Below are 27,023 nucleotides of genomic sequence, written 5' to 3' on the forward strand. Positions count from 1 at the left end.
TTTTATTTGAACTATTTTTTTGTTAATTTAATTTGATAAAAGTTTATATTGTCATTCAAATAGACAATTATCCAAATTTATTTTTATATTTTTAAGATTTTATAATTTAATCATAATTAAAAAATTAATAACCGAAGAAATGGTAAATTAAAATCTCCATGTCGCGTTTATCAATTTAAGAAACTTTAAGTTATAATTAATTATTTTAAAATTTTATTAGTGGGTGTTAATACGTCTCTAGTCTGTGTTTGTAGGGTGGTAACTTGTAGGGCGATAACGGTAAATAAGTAGAGAACTAGATAAATGAGCCGAACTTTTAATTGCTCATGTTTTAACTTTTTAAAAATTATAGAACTCAAACTTTTATTCGGTTAAAATTTTGTTCGTGTATCGATTTATTAATGAGAACGTTATTCGCGAATATGTTTACGGACAACTCGCATATATATTTCACTAACTATGATTTAACTTATTCACGAACTCATAATCACAAACAACTTAAATTATAATTCGTTCTCACGAATATGGTGTTTGCGAACTTTCTAGTTATATTATTTTATGTTTAAATTCTACTTATTTATAAACCGAACCTTAAAATTCGGTTCATGTTTAACTTATTTTTTAATAAAAGTGAAATGGGTCAAAAAATTTCAAATCAACAACGTTGAGAACTTATCTATTCATTTAATAAAACCCTACTCAGCCTTTTGATTTATATGAACTTGGCTAACATGTATAGAGTATTACTTACCTCCTATATCTTGAGAAAAATACAAAATCAATAGGCCAATACTTTGAGAAATAACGCGTTTTTGAAAAGCTAAGATAGAATACAATTCTCTCAAAAATCTTTAACCTTTTTTTCTTGAAATAATACCTATACAATATCTGCTCTACGGAAAGGGCCAAAAATGTGAAATCAATCTTTCGGCATAAGTTGGGAAGTACTTCATAAAAATTATAAATTATTTCGAAAAGTGTGGAACACCTAAATTTGTTATAATTAAACAAACTCAAACACCCAAACCAACTTGCTATTGAGAAGGTATGAAATCTCCGAAGAGAGCGAAAGATAGACATCACAGAGAAAGGTCTTTTAAACAGTTAAGTATCAATCCCCTTAGATATGAAATGTTCTACTCTCCCGATGTACTTTAAGCCATATACTTTAAACTAGTAGTTGATAGTCTTTTGCTGATGCCCTGGTTGTACATCTGTTAGTAGGCCACGTAGAAACATCCTTGAGATTTCAATTCTTTTGTCTGATGCATATGTTATAATCAGCTCCGGCCCAGCTTGTACATACATTAGGTGTCAGTCAGAATCTAGTTTTATTTAGAAGAGGAGGTCATTTCAAACAGTTGAGACTCTTCTTCCAAAGTCTTAATGTGCACGGAATTAACGAGGACGAAGACTTTGAGAATTCTTTTACAACTACTTTCTAAAGCACAATGCAGCTTCCTGGAAAGCAAAGAAATCATGCAATCTTTTAGAATAAATATTTACTTGTATTAACTTGATATGGGCCTAAAATTAGCCTAAAAATATAATTAATTTTGAATTAATTAAACCCGATGCGGTCCAGTAGCAAAGCCCAATTAATGAGGCCTGAAGCCTTGATTATTTATTAATTTCGTAATTAATAAATAGGGAGAATTAACAACTCATTAAATGAGTCCAATCAGTGATATAACTCTATGGAAGATATCCTTGGGGGCACCTACACCAACAAAGAGTCTGATTCCTTAATTTTAGGACTTCAAAGTCTATCCATAGTCTAAGACTTGTTCAAAAAGTGTCCTAACCCCAGTCCAATTCAAGGACATTCAACATCTATATAAAGGGTCTTACCCCATCAATCAGAACTACATTTTTTGGCTTGATTCTCTAAACTCACAGAGATACGTAGGCATCTTGTGAAGGTGGATTTAAGCTACAAAACACAAGAGCAGCCATTAAAGGCCTTGAGCTCTCGAACCTTAGCAATAAATATCGTAATAAACATAACCTAGTTTTTTTATCCATAACATTTGGCGCCGTCTATGGGAAAGCATTAGAACAACCATGATGAGAATACGGAGCGGGAACAGTGCCCCCGAAGGAACACCAGCTGGGACAACCCAAACGATTTTATCGATGGTGGAGATACCCCTACACCCCACACTCAACCTATGCTTCCAATGAAGGAGGAACCCTAATAGGGGCAACTGAGCCTCAGCCACAAGGGGCGAATCCCCCAGTTCCTCAAGGGACGAATTCCCAATTTCAGCAGGTACATGCACCTGTGAATCCTCAACCCTTTGCATATGAATATTCAACTATTGTGACCACTAACCCCCTTACGGGATGCCCCTATACCCCGAGGTTGGAGGAAGTGGACATGCTAATCGGAGTGAAGCACAAGGGCGAACGCCCCAATACATACGTGGTTTGGCTTGTATTCTGGAGGATCAGGAATTTTCTGTACCTTACATGAAAAGAGACTCTGAATCGTCGAATGATGATATTGCTCAAAGAAGAAGGCGTGTTGGTAAAGAACCAATGTCTGATGCTAACCAACGCTCTAGGAGCACTCAAGGGGCGAATCCCTAAGAAGTACAGAAGAGGATCAGGACTCATGAAGCTGAGATCCAAAGGCTGAAGTGCGACCTGGAGGCGCACCTGACTCCAAGACCCCCACTTCCTCCAAGAAGGAGAGATCCTCCTCCAATCATAGACCTGGATGGTCCAATACCAAGAAGGGTTGTTGTCCCAAGGGCTGACTCAAGTGATCTTATGCCCCTAGGAGATCCTGATGATCTAACTCCACCATTCACTGAAGAAATAATGAATGCCCACATCTCAAGAAAGTTTAAGATGCCCACCATCAAATCCTATAATGGCACTGGAGTCCCGCTAACCATGTCAGAACATTCTCTAATGCACTGTTATTGCAGCCCGTGAACGATGCTATTAAGTGTCGGGTCTTTCCTCAAACCCTGTCGAGAATGGTTCAAAGGTGGTACAATCGTTTGCCTCTGAATTCAATTGGGTCCTTTAGAGACTTAAGTCAAGCTTTCATTAAGCAATTCATCAGTGGAAGAGTGAATTAGAAAAGTTCAGCATCCCTCATGAGCATCGTGCAGGGAGCAAATGAGTCTTTGAGAGACTATCTGAATCGTTTCACTAAAGAGGCTTTGAAGGTCCCAGACCTTGTTGACAAGATAGCTATGATAACACTACAGCAGGGAACTAGGGATGAATTCTTCATCATGTCAGTAGCCAAGCACCCCCATGAAAGCATGTTACAGCTCCAAGATAGGGCTAGGAAGTATATCAAAGTGGAGGAAAGCATGAGAAAGAAGGTGGTAAATAACGAGCCCGCTGGTGGCAAGAAGCGGAATTCTGATCTAGAATATAATGCTAATGACAAGTATCCTAGGACTGAGCAAAACGCTGATTTAACCCCAAAGAAGGGAGGCCAATAGAAGACTTGATTCTGATCCCTTTGGCTCCCGAGGATCCTGAGAAAGTAATTTTCATTGGAGCATCACTAGAGGAGCCCCTTAGAGGGAAGTTGATGAGGTTTTTACAAGAAAATAGTGATGTATTTGCATGGTCAGCAGCTGATATGCCTGGCATTAGGGGTGTACACAACCCGACCAACCCGACCAAACCGGTCCGAATCTAGTATTATTTTAAAGAGGAGGTTATTTCAAACAGTTGAGAATCTTCTGTCCAAAGTCTTAAATGTGCAGGGTATTGACGAGGACGAAGACTTTGAGAAGTCTTTTACAGCTACTTTCTAAAGCTTAATGCAGCTTCTTGGAAACCAAAGAAATCATGCAATCTTTTAGAATAAATTTATACGTGTATTAATAAGATGAAGATCAATGTATTAATCATGCAATTTGGAGAGTCTTTTCTCCAAATTGATGATCTTGCTGAAATAAGTATTTTTGGACCTTGATAATTGTCTGTCTACGCAGTTCATGATTAGGTATTATACATGTAATGTCAGAAGACGGAGAATTTTAGAATTGGTAAGTTTTTCTCTCAGCCCTACAAAATATTTGTAGCATTCATAAATTAGAGGGCTGCAATAGAAGCACTTTTAGAGTAGTAGAAGACAAAGACCAAGACTTTGAGAACTGAAAGATGATGATCAAATGCGAATGAGTCTTTGAGAGTAAATTTTGGAGCTGGAATGTTCAAGAACAGGAAAGAGATAATGCTGTTCTTTGAACTTTCTTAAACTTTTGTGTGTTGATGTTTGGGCTAGTCAAGTGGCAAAATGATGTATTCTGATCAATTTTTATATAAATATTAGAAAGCAAAAAATCCAACCTAATACATAGTAGGACTTAGTCTTCACTTCCAAATTGATGAACTAGCTGCTAATTATGTATGCCATGTCCCATGTGTATATGATTTGCTTCTTTCAAAACAGTCCATGCAGTGGGGTTATATTTAGATACCAGCTCACAGTCTTTTCTTTCATCCGCATGCATTAAAAGACGAAGACCAAGATTTTAAGAATGAAAGATGATGGGAACGGGTCTTTGAGAGCTATTTTGAAGATGGAATTTTTTGAACTTAGACATTCGTCTCTTCCGATACAAAAAGAAATTCAATATCTACCTTGCAAAATGTGCTAAAATGAGTTTCAGTGACCTTCATAATGTTATATCAAATTTGAATGTCTTTATTTATAAATTCTTACATTCTCTTTTGGAAATTTAAAGGAAAGGCAATTTGTTTCGTGTCGGAAGAAATAGCTTGAAATAGTCTAATAAGTACTGAGTTTGACAAAAAATGGACATGAACTATTAAAGACTTGTTTAATTTTTGAACCAATTTATATTCCAGCTTTCTTGAAAATGATCGACGTTCCAGGTGTACTTAACGGCAATTGCTTATATTCAAGCCACAAGTGAACCCTTCGTCTCTTTGTTCTTTTATAATCAAGGTGTGTAGAAACTTTATCCGTCTAAAATGCTAAATGTGACCCGCTTTTAGATTCTTTTTCATTAGTTGATGAAACACGTGAAGTGCAATAACCTATAAACTTTATTAAGTTGATAATATAAAGCAATTTGTAAATTTGTTTAACTTTTTTATTATTAGTTCATTATAGCTTGTGAAGCAGTGGAACATTTAGTAGAGAATAAAAATGAAGAACCTGAGCCGGGAATGTTACAGAACAGAAGTTTTAATTGATCCATGATAAGTATGACAGAATTACGAAGACCTTTGAGTTTTGAAATTAAGATGATGCCATACTACGATGCATTTACTATTATATGACCCTGGTTGTCCAGAACAGTCCATGTAAGGGGATTATTTTAGATAAATTGTAGACCTTTGAGTTTCGAAATTGTCTTACATGTAGTCCATGTAGGACGAAGGCCAAGACTTGAGAACTGAAAGAGATGGGAATGAGTTTGTGAGAGCTATGTACTTTGAAGCTGGAATGCAATTTCAAGAAAAGGAAAGAACTTATGAAATTTCCTGAACTTTCTTTAAACTTTGTCTCTTCAACTAAAACCAATTATCTAGTGTACAAAATGGGCTAGAAATGTGTTCCGGTCTTCAAAGTGTTTTACACGAAGAACTTTGAGATTTAAAAGATGACCTGAATGAGTCTTTGATAGCTACTTTTAGAGGTGGAATGTGATATGGTGTCTTGTCATTTTGAATACCTGCTAATTTGTGGTGGTACCTGCATGAAAAGACAAGGCGTGACGATCCTTTTTAAAAATTTAATTTAGCAGGGGACATACAGCAACTTGAATTTATGTTGGTTTCTTAAATACAAAAACTTCCAGCTAATTAATACAGTAGTTTAGACTCTTTTCTCCAAGTTAATGATCTAGCACTTTCAGTGCAGAAAAAGACAAAGACGAGCCACAAGTGAACATATGAGCTCAAACCTTTCATCTCTCTGTTCTGTGCTGTGAGAAACAACCAGAAATTCTTTAGTGATCAATATGATCCTCTTTGAATTTTGTAGTATGGGAAATTTTGTACTTGTGTTGGAAGAAATAATGTCTAATAAGTGCTGAGCTTTACAAAAAGAGGACATGAAGTATTCAGAATTTTTTGCTCTTCAGACAGAGTGCTGAATGTTTATATGTGGACTGCAATAGAAGCAGTACACTAGAAGACGAAGACTTAGAACAGTTCAGTAGATGACGGAAATGAAATTTCAAGAAAAGAAAAGAAATACATGAAATTTTAAGAACTTCCCTAAATCTTTGTTTCTACAAGTAAACTCAATTCAACATCGACGTACAAAGTGGGTCATTTTAGAAAATTATAGTATTTCTACTAATATTTGAGCACTACAATACGAAGACCAAAACATGAGAATTGAAACATGACACGAATGAGTGTGTGAGAACTACTTTGAAGGCGGAACACATACTACAGTAGAAAATGGGCTAAAATTGCATAATTAGTGGTGTGATAGACTCAGTAGACTCATTTTAGATGGATTGTAGTCAGTGTACTAATATGTGGGCTGCCGTAGAAGCACTTTTAAAGCAGTAGATGACGAAGACAAAAACTTTAGGAATGGAAAGATGAGGAGAATTAGTCATTCGCTACATTGAAACTGGATGGAAATTACAAGAAGAAGGAGAAATCAACCAAATTTTCTACACTTTCTTAAGAGCGTTGTTTCTTCAAGTAATTAAACCCCGACATATACGGCACAAAATAGCTTTCAATGATGGATAAATAGATAACCATTTTATTAAAAACCTTATGATAAGCTCATAGAAGGAAAATTAATGGTAAACATCCTATATCTAACCTCTCTTTTTTATTTGTCAAGCCACATTTAGCTAAAATTATCAGTAAAAGTGGAAAATAATTATTTCGAGAATGGATGAGTTGATGAGTTGAGAACTACTTTGAAGATTGATGTTATTTTAATAAAATTACTCTTTAGAACTACATTGAGAGATGATCATTAATTCGAATTTGAATGAGTCCGTGACAGCGGAATTCTTAATAAAAAGAAGTCCCCATAAAGTAACAATTATGTTTAGATGAAATCCAACTAATAACAAACTAAAAATAAAAACAAGAATATTATCAAAATAATTTAACATGATAATTGTAAACATGAGATTCAAAACATTAAAATCGCATTTTAATTTACATCCTCCTTATCTTGAGTCCCAATTCCCTGGCAATAATTCCAGCAAACCACTTTGGTTTTCTACCAAGCAACATCAAATATCCAGCAATAAACGCAGGCACCACTCCACAGCCGTACCCAATCACCACAGCTTCCCATGTAAAACCACTAAAAAACTAATCATCGTCTTCACCATCTTCTTGTGCCTCACTATCATGTTCACATTCTTTGGGCAATGGAAATCCACACAGCCCTAAGTTACCAACATAGCTGTCAATGCCAAATGTATTGAATTGAGAACCTTTTGGAATCTGACCTTCAAGTTGGTTGCAAGACAGATTTAAACGTGCAAGTGTGTATACACTGGCAAGTTGTCGCGGAATTTTCCCTTCAAGTTGGTTCAGTGAGAGGTCTAGTGACTCCAACACTAGCAATTTTCCAAGCGAAGATGGTATGTGTCCAGTGAGATGATTGGCTGATAAATTGAGATATCTGAGTGAGACTAGATTTTTCCAATGCATTCTGGAATCTCCCCTTCAAAATTGTTTCTTGAACAATTTTAATCAACTCAACCTCAACTCCTTTAATCACTAGAGATGTGGAATCACTGTAAAAGCCTGTATTGGTAGCGACGACAATCCCCATATACTTAGCCTTCACTTTATTCACGTCACTTTTCATCATTGCCTCGAAGTTTTTGATATACATTGCCGGAAGTGGACCAGAAAACTCATTTTCAGATAGATCAATGATTCTCAAGCTAGGAAATGGGTGTTTTATCTTATAACTCTTGTTTACAAGACCATGAAAATGATTTGATTTCAGAATAAGAACTTGCAGATTTGGAAGAGCTTCCAAACACTGCGGGAATGTATAATTAAGTTGATTACTTCCAAGGTCAAGGGTTTCTAAGAGGCCAAAACTAGAAAAAGAAGAAGGAATTCCTCCTCCTAGTTTATTTCCGTGCAAATTTAGACTTCGCAAATGAGGAAATTTGATAAGTTTGCTGGAATGCTTCCCTGAATGTTATTCATCCGCAGATTAAACACCGAAAGATTGGTCAAATTTGTTCAACAACTAAGGAGTACACCACTTAATTTGTTATGAAACAAATTAAGTACCTCAAGAGAGCTTGAATTACAGATTAAGTCGGGCAATGATCCGTTACGCTTATAGCTTGTTGTGAAAAGTGTGAGAACTCTTTCATATTACAAGATGACAAATCCAAACTGGTAAGCTTAGGAGGAAGTGTGATCAAACTGAGAGAAAATGGTTATGAGAAAATTCTGGAACCATTGCTAACACCAGCAACATCAAGAAATGTTCTTGATTTAATTAGCAAAAAAAAAAAGAAATGTTCTTGATTGTCTTTCCTTATCTTTAAAAATCAACTTCTGTTCCTCATAGTGCAAACCAGTTGGCCCTGCCACCATTTTCTTCAGATCACCTGCATAATTAACAAAGAATTGTCAACAACTATATAAAAGCATGCAAAAAATCAAAAACCAATAAGACAAATGATAAATGTTTTACCAAAGCTTGCTTGAGAACTAATGTTAAACTCAAGATATGATGAACCATGTTTCACTTTAACTTTAATATTTGGAACTACAACTGAACTATGATCAGCATCAGAGTTTCTTTTCTGAACCAACATTCCCCCTGGCCTCATTTCCAAAGGAGCATATCCCTCCAGTCCAACGCCTCCGACCGCGATAACTCCTCGTGCTGGAGTGAATACTCCAGTAGGCTTGCTATTCAAGTTCATCGTCTCGAAAGTCTATTTATAGAACTAGATAACTTAAGAAATGATGGTTCAAGAACTTAAGGTGGAAGCTAGAGAAGGAAACCCAAGAATAAAGAAAGAACCAAACTTGTGACCCACATAGTCAGAACCTCAACAGCAACACACACATGTTTGCATTTGATTACAAGCTAGCACACCAAACTAGCTATAGGCTACTTTAGAAGAGAATGAAATGCCTCACAATTGTCTGATGATGAGGAATGGACAGAGAAGGCAGGGTGCAGAGAGGAATATTGTTTGGAATGTGTACTTGAACCATCTATATTAAATGAGAATACTTGCATTTTTTTTAAATTTTCTCTCTTTTCTTGCTTTTTTGGTGTTGAAAGTATATAGATGCCTATTGGTATATTAAATACATTAGAAATGTGCATGAATTAGTTTGTCGTATACTCTTTAGACAACAACTGAATCTTGATGTTGCCTTTAGATTCAAGTTCATTTTCTTTTAGCAAGTAAAGTGAAATGGCAGAAAAAAAAGTGAAAGTAGATGTAAAAATAATCATACCGTAAGTTTTTGCATCACAGAGAAGACAACAATGATGCAAAACACACCTTCTGATCTTTTCTTGTGCATATGTGACTTACCAACACGGGTAGGCTGAAGTCTCGACTGAATGAAAGAAATAGTTACGGATATCTTTTGAAATTAAGTGTATTTTAGTCCCGACTATATTAAGATCCTAGTTCCGCTGTTGCTACAAAAATTACATGCTACATTAAAACGGATTCCATATCGAGTAAAAATAGTGTACATTTCAAACAACCTTTGTTATGTAGAGTGACATGCCATGGAGAAGAACATGTTTAACACTGCAGACCTAATCTTTGAGTTGCATAATTGTATCTCTACCTCATTCTTCTTTCTGGATTTTTGTTCTAGCAGGTTTCACCGGGTTGATAATCTTTCCAAGAATGACCAATGTTATGGGAACGATGATTGCAATGAAGTATACACTCTTGTATGCTACGAGTGTTTCATGCAGGCTTAGTACCTGTAATTAACGAGCCAAAAAGATATATATTAATCTCATAATTATATTAGTTGGTGTTTTCTGCAATCATTTGTTTTGGTCTCACATATTGCGCCAAACTGCGAATGTATGAAAGACTTAAAATTAAACTAACGCATGAGCAGTTAAGAACCACAAGTGTATACAAGAAGTTCATGAACACAAACATATTCTTAGCATTAGACATTTTTGGAGGAACAGATTGCTGGCACCTGTAAATGACTGCGAAAGACATAAAAGTTAGTATTCTAATAGAAAAATGCCTATTTTTCTTATCATAATACGAACTATGGGTGCCTGTTTGCTACCTCTTGAACCAGAAATCATCAAAGCTTTCTGAACGAAGAATATAACTATCCAGGATAGAGACCCTGTTACAGGGAAATGAACAACTCAATCAGTCAAATTAATTAAGTAAAATTTGACAATTAAGTATATAGGATAAACAGTTCAATGAACAAACCATTCCCTGGCAATGATACCAGCAAAACATTTTGGTTTTCTAGCTAGCAACATCAAGTATCCAGCAATAAATGCAGGCACCACTCCACAGCCGAATCCAATCACAGATCAAGGATTGCACGACAGATCAAGGATTCTCAGCCTAGGAAACGGGTGTTCTATCTTAGAACGGATGTTCATAAGACCATGAAACTTACTAAATTTCAGAACAAGAACTTGTAGATTTGGAAGAGCTTCCAAACACTGCGGGAATGTATCATTTATTTGATTATTTCCAAGATCAAGAGTTTCTAAAAAAATTCAAATTCCACAAAAGAAGGAAATCTTCCTTGTAATTTGTTTCCATGCAAATTTATACTTTTCAAATTACAAAAATTTGATAAGGTTGATGGAAGGCTCCCCTGAATCTTATTCATCTGTAGATCAAACACTAAAAGACTGGTCAATTGTGTTCGACAACTGGGGAGTACACCACTCAACTTGTTATGAGACAAGTTTAGTACCTCAAGATAGCTTGAATTACAGATCAAGTCGGGTAATGAGCCATTAAGCTCATTGTGCTGGAGATTAAGCAACTTTATATTATTCAAAGGTAGTTGCTCAAGACCAGCAGTAAGCCTGTTGTGAGAAATATTCAATGAGACCTCACTGACCCAATCCAATCAGGAATTTCCCCTTCAAAATCATTGTTTGATAGATCAGTGTAGATGAATTAGAGTCCCGTCTACTAGTATGTGGACGGGAATAGAAGCACATTTAGAGCAGTAGAAGACCAAGATGGAGAATTTCAGAATCCGAAGATGATGGGAATGAGTCAGGAATGAGTAAAACCTAATCATATTTGTTCCTTCAAGTAATCGTAATCATATTTGTTCCTTCAAGTAATCGTAATCAAACATCTATAGTACAAAAGAGTAAAAATATTATGTACTAAATTTGCATGATTGATATCATCCACAAGACAATTACTTCCGTAAAGCCACAAAGGTAGTCGTGAACCATTAATCTATTCTAAAGTTTTTTTACATGGTAAATATGGTAATGCAGGGCTAAATTTGCAAGCCATATGTGACTCATCTTGAATATGTAATAGAAACCAAGAACAAGACTATTGGCGATGACCAAGACTCGGAGTTAACCAAGTCAGGTCTGGCACACATTGACTGGTTGTGCATGTAGATTAGGTATGATAATATGCTGGGTGCACAATTTAGCCCAGAAAGTTTGTGATAGACACTAATGTGCCAAGTGTTTATCCTCTGTTACTTCTAATATGTAATATCAACACCCTGTGCCTGCGCATAGCCAAACTAAGCAGGATTCTATCACGATTTTACAGAAACAGGGCCTCTTGTCTGCCACAGAGGCCAATGTTATCAAAAGTTGCTGCACTCTCCCTATCACTAATAGAGTGTCAACCGTGCAGTAGGGTTACTTTTAATATGTAATATCAACACCCTGTGCCTGGGCATAGCCAAACTAAGCAGGATTCTATCACAATTTTACGGAAAATTTTGTCACAGAGGCCAATGTTATCAAAAGTTGCTGCACTCTCCTGATCAATAATAGAGTGTCTAGCATAAGATATACTCGTGACAACGATAGCATATATTAATATATAATACGCACACATAAAGTGATAGGCCTACACCAAAAATCTAGAGTTCTAGAAGGCCTATATGAAATTTATAATCTGTATGATTTAGCAGGAATTTGTCAATTGGACAACATCCGTCAGGCCATTTACAGTTCATTAATAAGGTCCAAATAATTTTAAACTTTTCTAGTAAAAAACTTTGCTCAAATAATTTGAAGCTTTGCTCCATCATGAATTCAACTCATAAACTTTTAATCCAATTTTCTTCATGATTTACCAAATAAGAGATTAAAGATAACACGTTGTAATTACCTCCAAATTACAGATTAAAATCACGACCATAATAGAATTAGATACAATAGGTAAAAGCATATTAAGGGTTACCGGCCTGCAATACCATGTCTGACCACCCGACTGACATCAACGAAGTCAAAAAGATGCTGCAAATCCATCATGCCTAATTATATTGCGCTTGTTCCAACAATCGAAATATAGTTCACCAAAAGATCGAGCTGCAGAGAAGAAACAAATGGGCTAACAGAATCATAAGACACAGAGAAGAAACAAATGGGAATATTATTTCAGAATTATAGACTACATGATATGACAGTTAACATGATATAAAAATTACAGAAAATGTTTAGTATCAGCATTTAATCTCCATCCTCCTTTTCTTGAGGCCCAATTCCCTGCCAATAATACCAGCAAACCATCTTGGTTTTCCTGCTACCAACATGAAGTATCCGATAATAAATGCAGGCACCACTCCACACCCATATCCGATCACCACAGCTTCCCAAGTAAATCCACTAAAAAAGTAATCATCATCTTCTTCTTCTTGGGCCGCAATACAACACTCATCCCCTTTCATCGTCTTAAAATCATGTTCACACTGTTTGGACAAGGGACGTCCGCACAGCCCCAAGTTACCAACATAGCTATCATTTTCAAATGTATTGAATTGTGGCCCTACTGGAATAGGGCCTCTGAGTTGGTTGAAAGACAGATTTAGACGTGCAAGTGTATTCAGACTAGAGAGCTGATCAGGAATTTCTCCTTCAAGTCGGTTGTATGACAGGTCTAGTGACTCTAACATTAACAATTTCCCGGTTGAGGATGGTATGTGGCCAGTGAGATTATTGTGAGATAAATTGAGATATCGAAGGGACACTAGATTTCCAATGAATTCATCAATCTCCCCTTCAAAATTGTTCCCCGACAGGTCAATAGTTGTAAATACAGTTAAGATTCTTACAAACTCAGTCTCTACTCCCTTGATTACTAGACTCATTGAATCACTGTAATAGGTGTCGTCCCCCATGTACTTGCGCTCTGTTTTATCCACGTCACCATTCATCATAGCCTTGAAGTTTTTGAAGTTTATTGCCGGCAGTGGACCCGAAAACTCATTGTACGACAGATCAATGATTCTTAAGCTATGAAATGGGCGTTCAACCTTAGAAATCGTGATAATAATACCATGAAACTTATTTGATTTCAGCACAAGAACTTGGAGATTAGGAAGAACTTCCAAATATTGCGGGAATGTATCACTTATATGATTATTTCCAAGATCAAGAACTCGTAAACTATTAAATTCAACAAAAGACGAAGGAACTCTTCCTTCAAGGACCTCTAAGTTGGGAAGGTGGAAAACCTCTTGGGGTAATACTCCGTGTAAACCAGTATCTGGAAGGTTAAGAAACCTAAAGGAAGTAGAAAAATTAAAGGGTAAAACAGAGGAGATGTTAACTCCTTCAAGATTAAGCACTCTCAGTTGAGTTAAATTCTGTAAGAGTGATTTGAACAATTCATCTTCAAGTTTAACACCATCATTGTCGTCACTAAGATCAAGTGAGACCAGTTTATGCAAATGAGAGATTCCCGAGGGTCAATTGTGTTCGACAACTTGGGAGTACACCACTCAACTTGTTATTGAGTACCGGAGACGAGAGAGCTGGAAGAGAGTGCTGTTAGGAAGAATGGCTCCTTCCAGCTGACTGCAACTCATGATCATGTGCAGTAATCAGAACTCATGCTCCAGTTCATCGTCTTTGGATGTGAAGGAATTTCATAAGAACCAACGGTATAATCCTAATAGTTGCAAATTGTAGGAGTACTGATATTCAAGCTTTGCTTAAACTGGAATAATGCTGTTTTTTGCTCTTCGGGACTTAAGGAACCGACAAGGTGGTGTTGCAAGAAGATGATCATGACAATGATTGCGATATAACTGGTGATGAAATTACTCATTATCATGTTTTTATCAAACTTAAACAATTAATGGAAGGGTAAACTTTGAGATATGTAGCCAAATTCTTTTGTTCATAACCTTAATTTTTGTTCTCCGTTAAAAATCTTAATTACTTTAATCCAAAATAATCTTATGCTGTTTGTTTTTAATTATACCATACATTGCATAATGAATTAGCTACGAGATGTAGGGGTCATTTTTTAATAACTACCAGTGTATTATAAAAAAGCTGAATCTATTAAGGGTTCTGAGGAGATCTAGTAAGGGGCTGGATCCGCGGACAACAGTAAAAGCACTTCTAGAGCAGGAAAAGACAACGACCAGCACTCCGGGAATGAAATGATGAGAAAATTGAGAGTTTCCCAAAACCAATTAGATACAGAAAACTTGACCTGTGATGCTCCCTGAATAAGTTGGAAAAAGGATATTTTTCCTGCATACTGATAACATTGCCCCAGACTTCCGATTGTTACTAAAAATTGCCCCAGACTTCCGATTTACTTCCTAATTATTAGCTTATCACTTTTTCTTCTCCAGAATTATAAATTCAATATCTAATTAAGGTTACAAATAAATTATAGGAATACGGCACCGATCATTCTAAATTTTCTGATTCAACTGAACTTGACTGGCACTTGCAGTAAAACTGACCTCCTGTAACTAAATATTAAATTTCTAACTGCATATGCTTATTTCTCAATTTGAAGATGAAGTGCAATTTCAAGCAACTGAATTAATGACATTTTCTCAATTACATGAAGGGCAACTTTGTTCCGTGTTAAGATAAAATACCTTGGAAAATTCTTTGAGGAGCCGAAGAAACTAACATAAACTCTTGGAAAAGATTCTACATTACAAAGTGACCATTCATGCAGAGGGGTCTTTTTACATTCTAGATTATAATTACTCCAGAGTGCAAAGACAAAGAGCAAGACTTTGACAATTGAAAGTTGATGATTAATGCAAATTGAAAGAGTCTTTTAGAGTGTATTTTGGAGCTGGAATGTTCAAGAACAGGACATAGATAATGCAGTTCCCTAAACTTTCTTAAACTTTTGTATGTTCATCTTAAACCAATTTCATGTCTTCTGTAAAGAATCTATTGTAGTGTGTGTATACAATGAATTTAATTTAGAACATTAAGTAATATCTACAGGTCTGATCTCTACAATATATTTTCTACCTTTCAAATATTATATGGTGACAGTAAAAGATAAAGACCAAGATTTTGAGAACCGGAAGATGATGCAAATGTAAGTCGTGTTTTTAGTTTCTCATATCTGAAAGTCATTTCGTCGATGCATGTATAAGTCTAGTTCGTCCATGGCTGTTGTACATATTGTTTCATAAGATTCCATTCAGAGGGGTCATTATATATATATATATATATATATATATTGTAATAGAAGCATTTTTACTGCATATAAAACGGAGACTTTGAGAATAGAAAGATGACGTGAAATGAGTCTTTTAGATAAATTACAGCATGTTGAATACTAATATGTGGGCTGCACAAGAAGCACTTTTACAACGAAGACGAAGACTTTTTCTTTTCTCTCCATACTTTATCACTTTGATCCGGCACGAACTTGATAGAGGTGGCATGATTGCCCAGAAGTTGATGTTTGGGTCAGTCAAGTGGCAAAATGATGTATTCTGATTAATTTTAAAAAAATTAAATAAAGTAAATTATTGTATATTTTAAATACACATAATATATACAACAAATGGGGCATGATTTGCTTTCTAACCCCTGCAAAAAATCCAAGCTAATACGGCAGTTGGACTTAGTCTTCACTCCCAAATTAATGATCGACGCTCCAGTGTACTTAACGCCAATTGCTTATATTCAAGCCACAAGTGAACCCTTCGTCTTTTTGTTCTTTTTTGATCACGATGTCTAGAAACTTTATCCGTCTAAAAAACTAAATGTGACCCGCTTTTAGATTCTTTTTCATTAGTTGATGAAACTTGTGAAGTGAAATAACCTATAAATTTTATTAAGTTGATAATATAAAGCAATTTGTATATTTTTAACTTTTTTATTATTAGTTCATTATAGCTACTGAAGCAGAGGAACAAAATAGAGAATAAAAATGAAGAACCTGAGCCTGGAATGTTACAGAACAGATGTGTTGATAAGTGTTAATCAAAGTGATCTATGATAAATATGACAGAATTACGAAGACCTCTGACCTTTAATGTGACCCTGGTTGTCCAGAAGAGTCCATGTAAAGGGATCATTTTAAATAAAATTGTATGCTGTCTACTAATATGCTGACTGCTATAGAAGCAGTACAGTAGAAGACAAAGACTTATAGAGAATCAAACAGATGACGGTAATGAGTCTTTGAGAGCAAATTTGGGGGTTGGATTAATGCAATTTCAAGAAAAAAAAAGAAATTAATGAAATAGTATGAACTTTCTTAGAGCTGAGTCTATCACAGCACTAATTATGCAATTTTAGCCCATTTTCTACTGTATTTTGTGATCCAGCTTCAAAGTAGCTCTCACGGACTCATTCGCGTCATGTTTCAATTCTCATGCTTTGGTCTTCGTATTGTAGTGCTCAAATATTAGTAGAAAGACTACAATTTATCTAAAATGACCCCTCTACATAGACTCATATAATGACCCCTCTACATGGACTCATATAAAACAAGATGTACGATGGCAACGGATGAACCATCAAAGAAAATGGTTATTATGGCATCTCTGCCTATGTCTACTTGTGCCATAGAATTTATTTTTCATTGAAGTAAACACTTTTCAAGACTGAAACACATTTCTAGCCCACTTTGTACGTTGATGTTGAATTCAGTTTACTTGAAGAAACAAAGCTTTAGGAAAGTTCATAAAATTTCATGTATTTCTTTCCTTTTCTTGAAATTTCATTTCCGCCATCTACTGTACTGCCTCTAAGTCTTCGTCTGCTACCGTACTGCTTCTTTGGAGTCCACATATTAGTAGATATTCAACAATTTGTATATTTAGACAACTAGTGAAAAAATGTGTAAAAGAACAAAGATATAAAGGGTTCACTTGTGGCTCGAATATAAGCAATTGGCCTTAAGTACACCTGGAACGTCGATCATTTTCAAGATAACCAGAAGAATGGAGGCTAAAATTGCATAATTAGTGGTGTTATAGACTCAATACACAGGAGTCATTTTAGATGGATTGTTGTCTGTGTAGTACTAATATGTGGGCTGGAGAAGAAGCACTTTTAAAGCAGTAGACGACGAAGACGAAGACTTTAGGAATAGAAAGATGATGAGAATTTGTCTTTAGCTACACTGAATTTGGATGGAAATTACAAGGAGAAATTAACCAAATTTTCTAAACTTTCTTAAGAGCTATGTCTCTTTAAACCGTAAAATCCGGTTTGGTTAGTTTGGATTGGGCACTGATGTAGGAAAAAATAGCTTGCACTGATGTTGGTTAAATTGATAACCATTTTATTAGAAACCTTATTAAAAGCTTATGCATGGTGTTCTATTTTGAATATAAATTAATATGTACAAATAGTCTGATCTCAACAAAATACTTTCACTTTTCATAAATTGTAGAAGAACTTTAGAGCATTAGAAGACAAAGACCAAAACTGTTTCATAAGAACCCAAGTAGAGTCATTTTAGACAAATTAAAGTCTTTCCAGTTATGTGTGGGATGCAATAGAAGCCAATCTAGAGAAGTAAAAGACGAAGGCCAAGACTTGAGAACTGAAAGAGATGGGAATGAGTTTGTGAGAGCTATGTACTTTGATGCTGGAATGCAATTTCAAGAAAAGGAAAGAACTAATGAAATTTCCTGAACTTACTTTAAACTTTGTTTCTTCAACTAAAACCAATTATCTAGGGTACAAAATGGGCTAGAAATGTGTTTTGGTCTTCAAAGTGTTTTACACGAGGAACTTTAGGATTTGAAAGTGTCTTTGATAGCTACTTTTAGAGGTGAAAAGTAATATGTTGTCTTGTCATTTCGAATACCTGCTAATTTGTGGTGGTACCTGCATGAAAAAGACAAGGCGTGTCGATCCTTTTTAAAAAATTAATTTAGCAGGGGATATACAGCAACTTGAAATTATGTTGGTTTCTTAAATACAAAAACTTCCAGCTAATTAATACAGTAGTTTAGACTCTTTTCTCCAAGTTGATGATCTAGCACTTTCAGTGCAGAAAAAGACAAAGACGAGCCACAAGTGAGCCACAAGTTGATGATCTAGCACTTTCAATATCTCTCTGTTCTGTGCTGTGAGAAACAACCAGAAATTCTTTAGTAACATCTGAACATGACAGAGCAACTACAAAGGACTTTGACATACATAATCCAAGAATATGAAATCGTAGACAAATGCGTTTTATTTAGTAAAGAAAGTTCCTCTTCAACAAAGAATGAAATGATTTCCCTGGTCAAATTTAGATACCATTTCCTGTATATTGTAAAATGTAGAACGAGGCGTGACGTAATTGTTGATTAACTAGGTTGCGAATAGGATGAAGTCCTTCATACAACATCAGCAGGACACCAGGTAAAAAGCTGAAACTGGGTAAAAGTCTATTCTAACCAACTTGAAGTAAGTGCGGAGTGATAATCATCATCGTGCTCTTGCTCCACTTGAAATTTATCACAAGAATGAACTTTAATAGAATCCAGCTCTAAAAACGTTCTATAATTAATTCCAATGCATCGGGGTATCCTGCAGAGGGGATTTTGGACCAATTCTATGTTGTATTTTGTAATAAAGTATTACGTTAATCCTGTATATCTTAAGTTAACAGTAAATATCTTGGAAATGAAAGTTATTTCATCTGGCACGAACAAACACTATACCAGTATATCTCATTGATAGTGGTGGCATGATTTTCCAGAAAAATTAGTCTTTTCCTGAAAATGAAGTGTTTTGATCATTTTTAATTTGTGAGATACAGTGTTTCTATAATAACCCCTGCATAGGGTTATCTTGAAAACAAAAACACCCAGCTAATACCGCAGTTTGGACTTAATCTTCACTCCAGATTGATTATCTAGCTGCTAATTATGTATGCCACGTGGGTTTGATTTGCTTGTTTCAAAACAGTCCATGCAGAGGGGTCATTTTAGCCACTAGCTCACAGTCTTTTTTCTTTCATCGGCATGCAGTGGAAGACAAAGACCAAGACTTTGAGAATGGAAAGATGATGAGCATGGGTCTGAACTGAGAGCGACTTTGAAGCTGGAATTTTCTGAACTTCCATAAACCCTCGACTTTTAAAGTAAAAAAAGCTATTCAATATCTACTGAACTACATGGGCTAAAAATGAGTTTCAGTGACTTCATCATGTTTTATCAAACTTGAAATTCTAAATTTATAAATCCTCTTTGAATTTTGCAGTATAGGAAATTTTGTACTCGTGTTGGAAGAAATAACTTGAAAATATCTAATAAGTGCTGAGCTTTACAAAAAAAGGACATGAAGTTTTCAGGATTTTTTGCTCTTAAGACAAATTGCTGAATGTTTATATGTGGACTGCAATAGAAACAGTACAGTAAAAGACGAAGACTTAGAACAGTTCAGTAGATGACGGAAATGAAATTTCAAGAAAAGGAAAGAAATACATGAAATTTTATGAACTTTCCTAAAGGTTTGTTTCGTCAAGTAAACTCAATTTAACATCAACGTACAAAGTGGGTCAATTTAGAAATTTATAGTCTTTCGACTAATATTTGAGCACTAGAATACGAAGACCAAAACATGAGAATTGGAACATCACGTGAATGAGTCTGTGAGAGCTACTTTGAAGCCGGAAAACATACTACAGTAGAAAATGGGCAAAAATTGCATAATTAGTGGTGTGATAGACTCAATAGGCAGGGGTCATTTTAGATGGATTGTAGTCAGTGTACTAATATGTGGGCTGCAGTAGAAGCACTTTTAGTAGAGGACGAAGACAAAGACTTTAGGAACGGAAAGATGATGAGAATTAGTCATTCGCTACATTGAAGCTGGATGGTTGATGTAGAGGTCATTTTAGGCTAGCTGATAGGTTATGTTTGATAGTCTGAAGCATTTATAGTCAAGTCCGACCCTGGTTGTTCAAAAGACTTCGTGCAGAGGGGTCATTTTAAATGAATTGAAGCATGTCTACTAATATGTGGACTGCAATAGAAGCACTTTAAGAATCGAAAGATGATGGGAATGACTCTATGGGAGCTACTTTGAAGCTGGACTGCAATTTTAGGAAAAGGAAAGAACAATGAAACTTCTAGGTAATTTTTCAAACTTTGTTTCTTCAATTAAACCAATTTGATCAATATCTACCCGGTAGAAAATGGGCTAGAACTTCATAATGTGTTTATCAAACTTAAACAAATAATAGAAGTCTAAACTTTCTGATATGTAGCCAAATTCTTTTGTACATCACCTTAATTTTTGTTCTTGTTAAAAATCTTAATTAATTTAATCAAAAGAATCTTCTTGATTTGGTTTTTATTGTTCTTGATTTTCATAATGAATTTGCTATGAGATGCATGTTTCACAAGAGTCCAACACTCCGAGAATGAAAAGATGATAAGTATAAGGGTTTCTCTGAAATAATTAGAAGAGAGAAGGAAAGAATTAAAGAAGTTTTCTGAACTATCATCAAACAAAACCAATATAATTTCTACCATACAGTATAGGGCAAATTTTCTAAATTTTTTTCTAAGAATTAAAGGAATACGGCACTGTTCGTTCTAAATTTTCTGATTTAAATGAACTTGACTAACATGTAAAGTTACTGACCTCCTGTAACTTGACAAAAATACAAAATTAGTAGGTCACGTAGTAAAATCCTTGAGATGTCAATTCTTTTCTTCGATGCATGTGCTTATAGTCATGTCCGACCCTGCTTGTTCATACATTAGGTATCAGTCAGAATCTATTAGTAATGTCTATATGGGGTGCAATAGGAGCACCTTTATTGTGCAATAGAAGGCGAATATTAAGATTTTGAGAAATAACGTATTTTTTAGCCTTCTTTTTTCGAGTCATATAAGTACAATATCTGTTGTACGAAAAGGGCCTGAAATGTGAAATCAACTTTTTTGCACAAGTGAAACACTTACAAAAAGAGGTCATTCTTTCTATGCAATCTCGACTTTAGAGGAAGGGAGCGAGAGACACCACTATATAAAGAGGTCTTTTAATAGTTAAAGATAATTTCCCCTCTTAATTATGAAATGACATACTCTCCCGTGTACGTCACGCCAGATACTTTAAACTGCCTGGTATTCTTTTGTCTGATGCATATGTATAGTATTTAGGTGCGCACATATTCGAACACTTCTAAAGAGCAATAGAAGATAGAAGACCAAGACTTTGAGCATAGTTGTCACATTTGAAGTGGTAGAGCACCGGGGGCAACGCGGGGCAACTCTAGACACCAGCTCTAAAGTTGGATGTATTGACAAAGACCAAGACTTGGAGTGAATCAAGCCAAGTAAGCTCTAAAGTTGTGATACTTCGTAGGGTACTGCAGTAACACCTTTTCGACAATAGTCCATGCAGAGGGGCCGGAGTCATATTAAACTGCTGAGAGTCTTGTGTCCAAAGCCTTAAATGTGTGGGTCTTGACGAAAACGAAGACTTTGAGAAGTCTTTTAGAGCGACTTCCAAGAGCTCACTACAGCTTCCAGGAAATCCAAGAAATAATGCAATCTTTTAGAATAAATTTATGTGTATTAACTATAAGAACAATAAGTTGGAAAAAAAGTTGGAAAAAAGATAATGTTCTCGGATGAACTGTGACACGTTTAATAAAGTAAAAAAAATAAGATGCAAAAAACTTAATCTTCTTAATTAATACCCCTCCATCCCAAAATACAAGTCCCTTTGACTTTTTACGCGTATTTTATGGTGTACTTTAAGCCACGTACTTTAGATAGTAGCTGATAGTCTTTTGCTGATGCAAGTGTTTAGTCATGTCAATGCCGTGGTTGTACATATGTTAGTCATCTCTAGGCCCAGCATCCTAGAGATTTCGATTCTTTTGTCTGATGCATGTGCTATCACTAGGCCATTATGCAAGTGTTACACGCAGTATTACATTAGCTAAGAAATTTATGTCCTATTGTAACACCTCTCAATTAGTGTTACAATAGGTAGAAAGCTAGTGTCGGAGCCAAATGACGGTGTTGCACGACATGTAACACCAACACCTGGTGTTACATTAGGTATTTTTTAATTTTAAAAATATAAAAATGAAAATACTATCATAAAATAGTATTAATATATTATTCTGATTTAATATTTAATGAAAAATATAATAATATAATACAATTATTTATTTATTATATATAAATACTTAAGAATATTTTAGAGGTTGTTTGGTATGCAGACTTTTATCCAGGAATTTGAACTTCCTAGGAATTTATTTATGATACACTTGTTTGGTTGTCAAAAATAGAGGAAGTAGAAATACCTAAGAAGTTAAAATACTTGTATAATACAGGAAGTTACTTACTCACTCCCCCCTTGGTTATCCACAATTCCCATCCTAAAAAATAGGCATAGACATATTTACTTATAACTATATATATACATGTGTATATATATTTTATAATTACAAGTTCCTGCATGTTAACCAAACAGAAAATTTCACTTCCCAAGAACTTTAAAAAGATAGGAAATATGACTTACCATGGAATTATCATACATGATAGTTTTAATAGTTAAGGAGATAATTTGTATAAAAAATTTAAAATTCTATATATTATTGTGAAATATTGGGCGGTAATTTCCCCTCTAAAACGAAAATTCACTTAAAAGTATTTTGTTGGCAGCCGCTCTCTTCAGTCTGTATCGATGCGCTCTCTCTGTCTCTCTCAACCAAAAAAGTACGAATTAAGGAAAGAGTCGAATACTTGGTATTTCAAGACTTCAAAATTCCTTGATTTCTCATGGACTATATGGCTCCGATTTAAAGGAAAATACTAATTTTTAGTTGATTTTGTAGATAATCTTGACTAAAAAAATGGGGGTTCTTAGTGAATTGGTAAGTATATATGTTTATTTTGATTTTTGTTCTAATTAATTGATGGCTTTGGTTTGACTAATTGGAGGTTATGTCTTGGAGGAGGTTAGGGCTTCAAACTTGGGGGTTCTCCATTTTTCACAAAGTACAACAGCTCTTTTTTACACTATGTGTGTAAGTGTAGATTTAGGTATGATAAAAACTTTCTTTTACACTATGTGTGTAAGTGTAGATTTTGGTATGACAAAAACTTGGTTGGTTCTGCAATTAAAGGTAATTCAGTCCTCCGATTTATACTTGACTGTGAGCTAATTCAAGGCCCGGAGGAAGAAGCGAAAGTAATCTCCCTCCCTCCCTCCCTCTCCCTCTCCCTCTCTATCCTGCCTCTCTCGATATCTCTCTCCCCCCCTCCCCTCCTCTCTCTACTATTAATTGATTTACATTACCGATTTTAAACATCAATGGTTTTATAAACATCAGATGTGGGCTCATGGCTTGTAAGGTAGGCTCACACTTGCTATCTGGACTCTAACACGCGAGGGTGGCTTAGGTGCCCACACGCGAGGGTGGCTTAGGTGCCCACACGAGGGCCGGGCTCAGATGCTTACACGCGGGCTGGGCCTATGAGCCCACATCTTATGAAATCAAAGGTAACATTGTATTTAGTTATTGAAAAGGAAGGCGGTGCGGGCCGAGGTGACCAGGCCGGCTCGCATCAAAGGACTTTGTGTGTAACATGAAAAGTGACTCATAGATGACTGAGTTGCTCGTAGATTTCGGGACTGACACGGGTTATTTCTACAATTACGGGAAGAAATGCGGAGATGCCGTGAAATTGTAGGAAGCGTGTGGAGCCGGTCGAGATTTACGTGACTAAATTGGCTGAAGGCCTGACTTTATCGTGGGCTTGGGCTGCACGGGTTGGAGAACCCTAACCCTAGCTTACGTGACTTGTTCCCCAAGAACTACGTAAGGCTTGATCCCTATAAATAGGGTATGTAGGCACTTGTATGAGAGATGAGTCGACACTTGACAGAGAATAACAAACCCTTTTCTTTCTTAAGGAGCCAACATACAAGCTCAGCCTCCACCAAACAATCTTCCTCCGCCCTCAAACGCCGTCCTTGATCCTTGTTCCGCCCATTAACCTCCACAACACTGTTATACGAAATTCTCCCTATAACAATTGGCGCTATAAGGAGGGGCCTCATTCATCTTAGGGAGAAAGATGACAAGAAAGCAAGTAAGCGGCGACACCAGGAAGCGGAGGCAAGAAGAAGGACCCTAACGAGGTCGAACACACGGCCCCAGAGAATCAGGCGCCACCTCCACCAACTGCAACCGTGGATGGGCAGGCTGTAATGACGTATCTGGAAGGGCTGGCCGATCAGATGAATCAGATCAACGCCCGGATGTCAAGGGTAGAGAGAAGCTCGGTCCAGAACGCCAAGCGTAAGGCGCGCCATCTCAAGGTCTTTCAGCGTAGCTGGAAGGGTAAAGGTCCTCAGAAGAGGCTGATCCACGATTTTGACGACGTGGCAACTGAGACCAAGCAGAGAAGGAAACATCATGCGAAAAGGAAGATATACCCCGAGGCCATGATGAGCGGGGCAGCCAGATCTCTACGAGGTCGGGGCAGAAGCCAGCTTCATCTGAGGCAAGGTCGACTAGCGTGCTAGACCGAGTGGGTAAAAAACTAAGTGAGCATGACCTCAGGCTCAAATTAGAGAATTGCAAGAAGGAGAGAGAAGAGAAAGACCCCGTGGATCAGAGAGGCTCAAAAAGAGAGCGGGCAGCGACCCCTCCGGAAAGACGTCAACACACCTCGCCCAGGAGGGAGGAGCGACGTAGGCGCAGAGACAATTGGGAAGAGGAGTCTCAAACGCGATCCGGAGGAGGGGGACGCCGCGAGCGACGTCAGGGCTCACACCATTCGAGTAATGCGGGGGGAGACAGAGGAGGAGAAGTTGTTAGAGTAAGGGACCTAAGAAGGATCTTGGATGAGATGGAGCAAGAGAAGAGGGGCCCCCCGGCCTCAGCTGCCCCCTCTCCGTTTACGGCTGTTATCCGATCATCCCCCTACCTCGGGTATTTAGGCACAACCCCGACCTTCTATTCAACGGCGAAGCCGACCCGGCGGAATACTTATACAATTTAACACTGAGATGGAAGTCTATCAGGTGCGGGAGATGACGCGCTGCGACTCTTCGCGGCATCGCTCAGAGGTAGTGCCCACCAATGGTTCTCCAAGTTAGGACCGGCTAGCATAGGGATGTGACGGCAATTGGAGGACTTGTTCGTCAGACAATTTCAGTCCACCCTCCACTACTCACCTCCTGTGGCCACGTTAGCCAACATCAAGCAAAGGGAAGGGGAGCCACTAGCAGAATATTTTTGACGGTTTAACGCTGAAGTCCCCAAGGTGAGGGGAGCCAGCGAGGAGACTATCAAGAATTTCTTGATAGCAGGGTTGAAAGAAGGGTCGAAATTCTGGAAGAGCCTCCAAGCGAGTGAGCCGAGAACCTTGGCCGAGTTCTATGAGCAAGCCGAACCCTTTAAGAGGGTAGAGAAGTCGATAAGAGAGCTGAAAATCATCGAGAATTATCGGGATAAAAGAGACCGGTCTTCCAGCCCTGATGAAAGGGGAAAGACATATCGGCGTACCTCAAGCCCCAAAAAGTCTGCCCGAGGTAAAGAGACAAGCAAAGATTCGAGGAAACCTTATACAAGCAAATGACACACACACCCCTCTGGTAGCCTCTATCGACCACATATATGCTACCTATGCTGGGAAGGGGGTATTCAAGAAGGCAACTCCTCTCACAGACTATAACAAGAGGGACACTTCGACATATTGCGCATACCATGAGGTCACAGGGCACGATACAGCTGATTGCAGACAATTGAAGGATGAAATTGAGACGTTGATAAGGCAAGGGAAGCTGACAGAGTGGGTTGTCAAGGAGGTTCGAAGGCACAGAACCGATTATCATACCGTCCCTCCTCCACCCCCGGAAGATAAAGAGAGGGTACCTCGGGCCGGAAGCATTCATATTATTCTAGGAGGGTCTCATATTGACGGAGACAGCCGAAAGGCGATGGACAGGTAAGCCCGAGAAGCAAAGGATAAACCCCTCACCAACGTCAACCATTTGAGCCAAAGACCCCCGGATCTCTTTGAAAGGGAGGCTGAGGACATCGTGTTTAGGGAGAACGATGCAAAATGGGTGCATTACCCTCATACAGATGCCCTGGTCATAAAAATGAAGATTGGGATGGTAAATGTTCATCGGGCAATGGTGGATACCGGGAGCTCAGCTGACGTTCTAACTTATGATGCATACAAGAAGTTAGGATTGCTGGATAGAGAGCTAACCTCAACAGGGGGACACTTGTACGGGTTCACAGGAAACTCGATCGGGGCGAAAGGGACAATACGACTCCCCGTGACCATAGGAGAAGATCCTTGTATAGCCACTCAGATCGCTACGTTTACAGTAGTAGATCAGCCTTGTGCCTACAACGTTATAGTGGGAAGACCCCTTATGAGGGCAATGAGGATGGTGACCTCAATCCACCACATGACGGTAAAATTCCCAATCCCCATGGGGGTCGGCTTCCTGAAGAGCTGTCAATATGAATCAAGGGTCTGTTACAACCAGGCACTCAGGGCAGCCGAGTTAGGAAATGCCTCAAGGGAGATAGCTGAAGCGGGTGAGTGCGATGTCCCCATGGAAGAAGCAGTGGGCAGGAAGAGAGTACATCCCGAGG

General features: G+C 37.2%; 1 protein-coding gene across 1 annotated transcript; it reads right to left on the reverse strand.

Moving 5' to 3' along the window:
• Window positions 1-7,661: 7,661 nt before the first annotated feature.
• On the reverse strand, window positions 7,662-13,532 carry LOC141672202 (BAG family molecular chaperone regulator 1-like). Its single transcript, XM_074478740.1, has 4 exons — window positions 13,462-13,532; window positions 9,701-12,517; window positions 8,660-8,906; window positions 7,662-8,573 (listed from the first exon to the last, which is right to left on the reverse strand). Exons 2-4 carry the CDS (start codon window positions 9,719-9,721, stop codon window positions 8,458-8,460), a joined length of 384 nt encoding a protein of 127 aa, XP_074334841.1. The 5' UTR covers window positions 9,722-12,517; window positions 13,462-13,532; the 3' UTR covers window positions 7,662-8,457.
• Between the last annotated feature and the right edge of the window lie 13,491 nt (window positions 13,533-27,023).

This window comes from Apium graveolens, chromosome 7 (genome assembly GCF_009905375.1).
Source record: "Apium graveolens cultivar Ventura chromosome 7, ASM990537v1, whole genome shotgun sequence".
Taxonomy (NCBI): Eukaryota; Viridiplantae; Streptophyta; class Magnoliopsida; order Apiales; family Apiaceae; genus Apium; species Apium graveolens.

Bases quoted from the DNA above. Each gene is read 5' to 3' on its own strand.
- LOC141672202 (XM_074478740.1), bottom strand. From the start codon at position 9,721: ATGTCACTCTACATAACAAAG. The intron at 8,907-9,700 runs GTTGTTTGAAAT...TTCTATAAATAG, and splicing joins TGTCACTCTACATAACAAAG to ACTTTCGAGACGATGAACTT. The intron at 8,574-8,659 runs GTAAAACATTTA...TTAATTATGCAG, and splicing joins TAGTTCTCAAGCAAGCTTTG to GTGATCTGAAGAAAATGGTG.